General features: G+C 40.2%; 1 protein-coding gene across 2 annotated transcripts in view; it reads right to left on the bottom strand.

Annotated features, from left to right (window-relative positions):
- Window positions 1–4258: 4258 nt before the first annotated feature.
- Window positions 4259–10189, bottom strand: part of LOC147608924 (Nop53 protein) — a 61337-nt gene continuing 55406 nt past the window's right edge. For both annotated transcript variants that reach the window (XM_086788183.1, XM_086788182.1), the window contains exons 9-11: window positions 5222–5344; window positions 5040–5106; window positions 4259–4912 (exon numbers count right to left, since the gene is read on the bottom strand). In XM_086788183.1, coding sequence (XP_086644309.1) covers window positions 4754–4912; window positions 5040–5106; window positions 5222–5344 — 349 coding nt within the window. In that variant the 3' untranslated portion in view covers window positions 4259–4753. The remainder of the gene's footprint in view (window positions 4913–5039; window positions 5107–5221; window positions 5345–10189) is intronic.

The following is a 10189-nucleotide window of genomic DNA, read 5'->3' as shown; positions in this document are numbered from 1 at the left end:
AATCATCTTTCTCTTCATTCCAAGATCTGTACTAGTCCATGATCTTCTTGATCAGGTTCATGCAAAGAAATCATACCATCAACTACATCATCAATATCATGAAAATGCTTCAATCGACTCACATGAAATACTGTATGGACATGATAATCTTGTGGTAAGTCTAACTTGTAAGGCACATCTTTGACTCATTTCAAAATTGTCCATGGCCCACAATATCTAGATGACAGCTTAGTACATGTACCCGCACCCATGGCCCACAATATCTAGGTGACATATTAGTAGATTTACCCGCACGCGGCGGCTCGGTCCTTTGAGGAACAAGTAGAAACACTTTCTCTCCCTCTTCCGACGAATATAATCTCGAGCTCTAGCTAAATTTAACTACATATCAGACAAAAATCCAACTGCACTGGGTATCTTTTGAGGTAATCCAATTGTGCCTGGCAACAATGGATTACACCCATAATTCAATTCAAATGGAGAAACGTTTTTAGAGGAATGCTTGCGCAAAATACAAACAAACTCCAATAAAGGTAAATACTTTTCCCAATTGCTATATCATTCCCCAATATAAGCTCTTAACATATCCTCCAAGACTTGGTTGATTGTTACGGTCTGGACCATGAGTGTGTGGATGATCACCGCTACTCATGCAAAGTTGTGTGCCAAGTTTACTAAAAACATGCAACCAAAAATTACTTGTAAATCGTAGATCTCTATCTGACACAATGGATTCTAGTAAGCCACGTAATCTAAACACATTGGAAATAAATAATTTTGCTACTTGCAAAGCTTCAACTCTGTTCATAGTAGGAACAAAATGTGCCATTTTAAATAATCTATCCACAATAACAAAGATAACATTATAACATTTCTTGGTTTGGTGTGAACCCATAATGAAATCCATGGAAATACTCTGCTATTCCTCTCTGGAGGAATAGGCAGCACATGTAACAATCCCGACGATTTTACACGCTCAACTTTAGTAACCTGACATTGTAAACAATGTGTCACATAATGATGAATATGTTTCTTTCACTCTGGCCCAACAGTAGAAACGTTTAATGAGCTCAATTGTTTTCTTAATTACTGGGTGTCCAACACGTGTTAAAGCTTGTGGATCTAAGCTCCCATGGAGATGGTGATGACAAGAAAGGCTTAATCCTATAGCATGTGATTAGTGCTAATCTAAGCTAGGATAGGTGATACCTAAGAACAATCATGATAAATGAACTAAACTAATTAATCTTTAGACTCAAGCATAATTAGGTTGTAATCTTTAGACTCAAGCATAATTAGGTTGTAATATTAAGACTTGTACTCATAAAGAGGCTTGAGAGCTTGCTTGATTCCATTGATTGCAAATGAACAAAGCTTTGATAGCTCATGTGGGATAACTTTAATTAGGTGACTTGGCACTCTAGCATCACTCATTTCAACACAAACCTTGATACTAGATTGGGTACAATTTTTAGGCTTTCACTCTTCCTGCTACTTCAGCATCATAGCTACTTTAGCTATAAATTTCAGCTTGAGTGCATCATATGGCCTAAGAGGCTGATTACATCACACTTTTTGTAGAGACAAGAGGGGAGAAAAAATACAATGGTTTTTTCTCTAGAAGAGTGTGTCTTCTACTTGAGCGTCTTTGACCTTGATGTAGTTTGCCTGCTTCTTTTTATGATAGCAATCTTCTTCTAGGTGACCAATTTTTTCACAGTAGTCACAGACAAGCTTTCGTTTATCTTTATTGTGATATTCATTCTTGGTATGACCAAGTTTTCCACAGTGAAAGCATCTTGAAAGGTTAGATGTTGATTGATTTGGCCTTTGAAATCTCCCACTCTTTGTATAGAGTGTTTGCTCACTTAAATGTGATTTGAATGATTCACAACACAGCAAAAGATTCATCTTCTTCAATAATTTTCTTTAATGCACTAAGTTGTTGCTTGATACCTTTAAATTTGTGGATGTGTTGTGACATGGTCTCAGTGTCCTTTTGTTGAGTTTGTAAAACCGCATGAGAAGGTTGATGTTTGAGCTCTTTGAGTCGGTGCCAAAATTCTTATTAAGCTCATGTCACGCCAAATTGGTATCCTTGATACTAGCAATGTGACTAATCACATCATCACCAAGATTTTGAGCAATAAGGCCCGATACTTTGTTGTTTTGAAGTGGCTTAACCTCCACTCGTTCATTCTCAATTAGGTGCCAAAGCCCCTTACGTATAAGCAAGTACATGGTCTTGCTTTGCCATGTTGCCATGTGTAAAACCCATCACCATTAAATCTTGAAACAACTTCTACATGCTCCATAATGATGTCTTACTAACAAGATTTTGTTTTACTTTGTTGGGTCCATCTTTACGCCTAGCACCGATAGAATGTGTCCCAAATATTCAACTTTCTCTTCACATTTCATTTATTGGCATATAACACAGTGTAAACAAGTGTGGTTTGTGCTCCAATAAAGATTTACTATAAGCCAAAATATCATCAATAAAATCCACCACAAATTTACCTAAAAACATCATTCATTAATATCATAAATGTGGCTAGTGCATTAGTAAGCCAAAATGGCATTACAAAGTACTCATAATGACCAAAACGAGTATGAAAAAAAGTTTAAGATACATTTTCATCTTTAATACGAATCTAATGATATCCACTTTTTAAATCTATCTTATTGAAGCCTTTAGCTCCACTTAGAGCGTCTATCAAATCATCGATCATTGGCATTGGATATCAATGTTTTATAGTAAGTTTATTTAAGGCTCTATAGTCTATACACATTCGATAAGAACCATCTTTCTTCTCAACTAGCAAAACCGATAAAGCAAACGGTGAGAAACTGGGATAAATAAGTCCTTTCACTAGGTACTCCACCTTCTTCAACACCTCGTTCTCCTCGACCAAACTCATCCGATACGAAGATCTATTGATCACAGTTGCACTGGGACACAAGCTCTATTCAATGCTCCATATTTCTTCGCGGAGGCAAAGAAGAGAGCAAGTCAAATTTGAAAATATCAAAAAATTCCTTTAAAACTTTCTCTTGGAAAGATTTTGTGGCATTACAAGTTGGAGTTCCACTTTCATGCGTGTCTAGAGCACTTGGAACTTTTTGAACCCAACCTAAAAAGAGAGACACTTTTATAGTAAAAAGAATTCTTTTATGCATCATTTTATGCATAAAAATCAATATTGGAAAGTAACATATCATCATCCATGTCACAACATCATTGCACTCCCAAAACAAGCCTACAAACGAGCAAGACCAAGTTGGTAAATGTGCTAAATTAGTGTGGGAGGACCACTTGATCAAACGTACACGACATGATCAATGGCAACCTGCAAGTCACAACGAAGTTCATAAACTCTCCTGCAAGTAGGGCAATATTTCCCAAGGCCAAGCTAAATGTGTTGTGGTATTCCAACCATTGTCACCTTTCTCAACTTGCCTACCAATGCCTTACAACATTGTTGTTGCTGGTGTTGGAAAGGGCTGCTTTTCAAGTTTGAATATGCATGTGGCTCAATGGATCACCAGTTGACTGAAAATGTGAGAACACGGATGGGAGCTTGCCAACCCCCCAAGCTATGGCACGCGCACAGAAGAAACATCATATCCTTAATATTGACCAATGTTCATGCCGGTGTGCATGGCACTGCCACACATGCACACACCCATGCATACTAACACACCAACATTTCACACTACCATCATAATCACATCCCTAGACAAAAGGCAAACACAGGCATGCACGTACACACACATCAAAGCAGTAGCACTGCACTGGCACACACCAGCGGTAATGACCTATCAAAGTCCTGTGATGCATGACATTCTTCACAATCTACACAAAACATTGAGACACACATGTATACTCACATTTGAACAAACCGTGCACACACATAAGCACACCATGCTAGGCATACAAATGCGAACACACATGCTACACACACTAAGCAGCCCAGCACGACACCGGTGTAGCATTTTCACTACCAGTGTTCCCCATCAAAGGACCTAGCCAATATTTACAATGCATCCAACATGATGGACTGCACAATATTACCATCCATTCCACTGATATTTTGACACTCTTATGAACCACTTCAGTTATCATGAGAGGATTCAAACGGAACATTTTTTTAGTTGTGTTGGGAATGAATTCAATTCAAACATTGTTTGATTTAGGTACTCAACATAGCACCTAGTTCTTTTTTTTAACCAAATGGAGTGGATTCCACCCATTTGGGGATGACCAGTTTTCCATTGATGTGAGAAGGTGTGCCACACTACACACTTGATGATCAAATGACCTTGTTAAAATCTTGTGCCAAAATGGGAGAAACATGTGGCATGTTCCCGACCAATGCAATGTAGAGAAGTCCTGAGCATTTACTGGGAACGTATCTTACAAAACTACAAACCTGGCCAAGAGTTAAAGATATGAAAGCAATGGATTGAACATGTGCTCTGGTTTCAGTGAAAGTAATTCAACTGTCGACAAGTAGGTGTGCGCCTTCGAGATTTGGGTTTTACAAAAGCTGAGGTGAGTTCAACATTTCCTAGACAACACATCAGACAGACAATGTAGGAGCCTCTAAACCCATTTCCCCAAGGCCTCGTGTAGCTTGACCTTGGCATCCAAAAAGTAAAGAGTGGAAAGCTTGGCAATTCAATGTAGCAATATTGTCAACAGCTGAGCAGCCAATCTGGGGTTTGTGGAAGCAAAAGAACCACCCTGCCCCTAAGGAGCACTGTGCATTTCACGCTCCATGTGTCCTTTGCTGCCTTGCTCAAATTCTACACGCTTTCTTCGAGCTCTTCTCTTGCCAGGCAAACGTGGTTCTATGAGGCCTTGTCGTTGAAGACTATTGTACCTCTCCTTTGCTAAGGCATAGCATCCCTAAGAAAAGAATCAGAGAATCCACAACTTTAGTGAAACGCCATGCCAAACCACCCCCACCCCCCTTCTCTCTCTCTCTCTCTCTCTCTCTCTCTCTCAATGCAAAGCCTGCGTCTAATCCTCTTGCCTTTAATTTGCGCAATGACCCTGTCACTTCCTCTGACAGTAGTACTTGTAGAGGCTCTGGCTGATACCTGCCAGATCAAAAATTAACGAATTGAAGCTTTTTGAGGTGAATAAGTTAAAGCTATGATAATTAAACCAAAAAACATCTTCCGTACTATTACAAAATTCAAAACTGCACATCACCTAAGCTTGCCAAGCCTGGGTGGGCCTTGAGCATGCTTCTCGTTCTTTGAAATTGTTCGCCGCATCCATTCCCTGTGCTTGTCCTGTTGCTCTTTTTCAATCTCGTTTTTTATCTCATCTAGCCTGATAATCATGGTTATGATTCAGTTGTGTAATGACTGAAGCTAAATACAAGGAAAAACAAGAGAAAATCCCTATAAAGGGGCTTGCCTTTGCGGTACACACACACACACAGAAATATTGTCTGAAAAGACTTAAAGGATCTATGAAACCAAAAAACATAGATATGAGTGAAAATGGACGTCAAAATCAGATGAAAATGGAAATGAAAATTCAGAGCCCTATATACAATCAAATGGACAGAGATCATCCTATGCAGAGAGAGAGAGAGAGAGAGAGAGAGAGAGAGAGAGAGAGAGAGAGAATAAGAGGGGGAAAATTATATTAGCCTCTGCAAAAGGTCAAAATGACCTATGAGACCAAATACAAAACATGAAGACCATGAAAGTCTTGAGACAAATTAGTGGTCCAATAAGAGAAAAACACCCAAAGTTTGAAAATCCTACTTATCTTTTTTTAATGATAGAAACATGCATAATTATGTATTTTTTAAAAGTGAGAAAATATATTCAACTACATATGCATGAGTCAAAGGATTCAATCTAATGCATGAGAAGATCCATGTATCAAGCTAGAAGAAGAAAAGAAAAAGAAGCAAGCAACTTACACCTAAACAAGAAGCTTTTTAAAAAAAGGGTATGAATAAATTGTGATCAATATCACATATAAATGTACTTAAAATAAGGGACTCCTATTCCATAAAACAGACTGTAACCACATAGTCAGATGTTCCTAATGCTACCCTTTTTTTAAAAGCCATTTTTGTGGCTTTTAAAAATGACTGTAACCACCTAGTCAGATGCTCTTAATGCTAGTCTTTTTTAGAAGCCATTTTTTGTGGCTTTTAGGACTTTTGTAAAATAATCATTTCTCTGTAATTATAACGTCTGAAAGAAATTCCTTCTAGGGAAATACTCTCAACACAAGATATTAGTTGGAAAAAAAATACATATTAACAACCAGAAAAAGTCTGAATGTTTTTTAAAAAAATCTTTACACTTTCAAAACACCTTAAATATTTTTTTGAACATGCTGAAAAGTTATGGCTTTGTGAAAATTGTAGACCTTTCAACAAGTTCATCATCAATTCAAATTCCTCTTCCCTGTATTGACCACCTCTTCTGCCCCACCATGTGCTTAATATTCTACACTAAGTAGTTGTCATGTCTGTCTGGCATGTGCCTCTCTAACCCGTGAATGACTAAGTTCTAACCCGTGAACAACTAAGTTCTTAGCATTTACCATGCAAGTCACTCCTCAGTTGTCCCCATATCCTCCAAACAGCATCCCCCCATGTAACAAAGCACCACTGCTATGGGGGATGGAGAGCGATGAGGGGACAGCGGCTAATTCAAGGAAGCTTGCATGCTACACATCCCTTTGCTGGCGATGGGAATCACCCAGGCATTCATGCCCCCAAACTCCAAGTCATCTCAGCACATGCACGTGCGGACGTGCCTATGATAATCAAATCTTCAACACCAACATCCAGGTGATCTATTTCCTTTCTTTTCTTCTCCCATGCATGCGAGGATGTTTTCCCTCTACACCAGTCCTTCCCCAATCCCCCGTCCTTGGTGGTAGAGGCTCTTAGCTCAGACGTGATGTTGGGGCTTAGCAAAAACCCCTTTATATTAAAGAGGTCCTTTGAGTGAGGACCCACTGATGATTGACCATCAGTCTCACAACAGAACTCCACCTCGAGACTGTGGCTGTCATGGCCAACCGTCACAGGTTGCAACATCACGTTCTCACCCACAGAGTGGAGGGGCGAGAGAGTGGCAGAGCCTTATCGTGCACAGCACCTGCCTCCCCAAGGAGTATTGGTCGGCAGACATCTTGGAGACGATCAATAACACCACAGAAACTTATCATCCTCACTGTCAAGGCATTAGCAAATCTCTAGCCATATCTACACAAGTCAAATTGCATAAATGAAGTTTCTAGCCCTATTGTGGCCATGATAGCCCTATCCTAGCCATAAATCAAGTATTTGCCGTTATCATTCAATGGTCGTCTCTTTAGCATATACATAATTCAGAAGAAACAAACTGTGTCCCCACTAAAAAAACAGTCAATAGCCAAGTCCTGCAGGGCATATTGAATTCAAGAAAATCATTCAATAGCAGTGTCCCAGCATATAGAATTCAAGAGCCATGTCCCCAGAAAAGAGAATTCAATAGCAATGTCCTTGCATAAAAAATTCCATGGCCATGTATAAGGATGAAGAACTCAAGTAAAACATTCAATAGCTGAGTCCCAGCATAAAGAATTCAATAGATATGTCCCATCATAAAGAATGCAAATGAATAGTCGTGTCCCAGCATAATCTGTACCCCGGCATAGTGTTCAAGTCATTTGCCGTGTCTTGGCATGGGACGCCCAAAGGTGTTAATTAAAGGTGGAGGACACAAAGACATCTAGATCTTAATGAAGTAATTATGAAAAGCGTTAGGCAAGCTGATGTATGTCTTAGCATGTGATACAAGCCACAAATGGAAATGCCCAATTGGGGCTTCAAGGAAAGAGTCGTACTGAAGAGGAGAAGCGATATTATGGTTGAGTGGCCACCTCAAACATTAGTTGAAGCCCCCCACACTTCCTAATTATGCATGTGTCCCGAAGGAAATTTTGTCAACACAAGAATCTACCATTCTCTTCACCGTTTCCAATGTCACAAAAGCCATGTTAAAATTTTATCATGGTAGAGCTAGAGACCATGACGAGGACCTCTGCTGAGCACTGAGCATGTGGCTAGGAAATTTTGGCTCTTATCTTAGCTCACATCTTTAATGGGGCCCTCTATAAAGCTTTCCCCCCTTCTTTGACCACCAACACATTGTCCCCATCCATAAAGCATGTGGAAGATGCAAGGTCTAACATGACCTTGCCCAAGAAATCATCTGATGTGGAACCACATAGGAGCATGACCTTGCCTAAGACATCATCTGATGTGGGAACCACGTAGAAGTGAGGCATCAAGGCTCGCCTCCTAGCCATAGAGTCACTCCGGGCTCACCCCCGAGCTGGAGGCCATAGCTGCATCCTGGGCAAAGCTCCCCGGCAATTAGACCTAGCGTCCCATACCACCAAGCCACACCATACACGAGTCGTCGTAGTGAGCACCAGTGACGGGCCATGCGCTACGAGTCAAACTCGACGATCATAATAACAATCGAGCCTGGGTTATGCTTATATAGGCCATTGGGCTCTAGAACTGGCCCTTGCGCTATAATTAGCTAATAACCCTTTAATCTATAATACCTATGCCTCCACTTATAAGCTCCTCCTATGTGGGTTAGATTATCTCCTATGGGACACCTGCTACACTTGGCCTATGGCCTCGGCGCATAGTATGAACTTGTCCTGGACGTAACAACGTGTGCCTGATGTGCAAGTGAATAACAGAGAAGAGACACATGTGCACAACACACCACTACTTAAACTAGTGTATATTTTTGTACAAGCAAATGAGATACAACAATACTATCCATGAGATACAACAGTACTCTCCCAACTAAAATATGATACTAAAAATGTATCCCTCTGATCTCGTAAACCGAAAGTGGTCATTGTAACTAGCCATTAAGGTCATCGTCGTAAACGGCATCGTAAACCAAAGGTTAAGATCAAGACTTGCATCCTTCTCTTTTGAATCACTTGATGCTTTTGTCCGTTTCTTTCTTTTTGCTAACTTTGGAACTGGAACAAATTTTAACACATTAGATTCCCATCTTGATGAGTAAGCCCATTAGAATCACCATATGTTAGATTCCCATCTTTTGACATATTCAAAATCCTAGTAAGTTGATTTGAACCATTGAACCAACACCAAATTGGCCTTCATACGATATATACCTTCTAATGATCTTCTCAAATGTCACTTGCTAATATACTTAGCTCTCCTTATTGGAGTTGTCGTGCATCCGGAAAACATACATCCATGCAAGCTAACTTTGTGGAATAATGAGATAATTCACCACCCGATGCTCGGTGTCCCAATGACTCATTCTCTCTTGAGAAAGAAATAAAATGGATTTTCTTGTGATTCTTGAACTGAGGTGTTGAAAGACTTGACTCGGCATTTTTCTTGTCAATGGACTGTCTATAAGCCCTCTCGCCCATAATTTGTCCTTCTAAAGTTGGCACCTTCTCTTGCTCATGGTTGTTTCTCGTACGCGTACGAACCTATTCGTACGTACGAGTCGTACGGTACGATACCGTACGAATTCGTACGATATCGTACGGTACGAGTTAGGTTTTTTTCCCCCCCCCCCCCCCCCCCCCCCCCCAAAAAATTTTTTTCCTTGAAAAAAAATTTCCAAATGCTTAAAAAAAATAGAAACCCTGCTTTACGAAGATCCCAAATGCTCGCAATACTTCGCAACTTTCGTGTCCACTCAGTATTCCATATGGGGTTGTGGAGAGACCTAAAAAATCTGGCGAGGTAGACTGGTAGTGTACACTTGATTGGTAGGATGAGAGAATCTTGCTACATCACTTGGGGATCCCTGGTATAGGTAGGCTAGACAATTAGATTCTCAAGTTATGCACAAGGGAGAACATTTGGACATGGCCATTTTGATCTAGAGAGGAGTCCCTAAACTTATCACCCTAGATGCACTCCTCGTATTTGTGCAAGGACGGTCCCTTAGTCATAAACGCTACACTGGGAGACCTTTGGTATTGCATTACCCATCCAGGTTCTTTTTTGGAGACAATCGGGAGATCCAACCGGGAGAGACACATATCCATGTACTGGTTTCTCAAGCACTGTAGACTCCTCCCCTCCCAACCTTCCCTCACATTCAAGCTTGAAGCTCCATAGCTTGTAAGTGTAAAAAATAA

This window comes from Cibotium barometz, chromosome 52 (assembly GCF_041138505.1).
Source record: "Cibotium barometz isolate CiBa-2024 chromosome 52, ASM4113850v1, whole genome shotgun sequence".
Taxonomy (NCBI): Eukaryota; Viridiplantae; Streptophyta; class Polypodiopsida; order Cyatheales; family Cibotiaceae; genus Cibotium; species Cibotium barometz.
The sequence above is the reverse complement of the archived record's forward strand: the minus strand, read 5'-3'. Positions and strand labels throughout refer to the sequence as shown.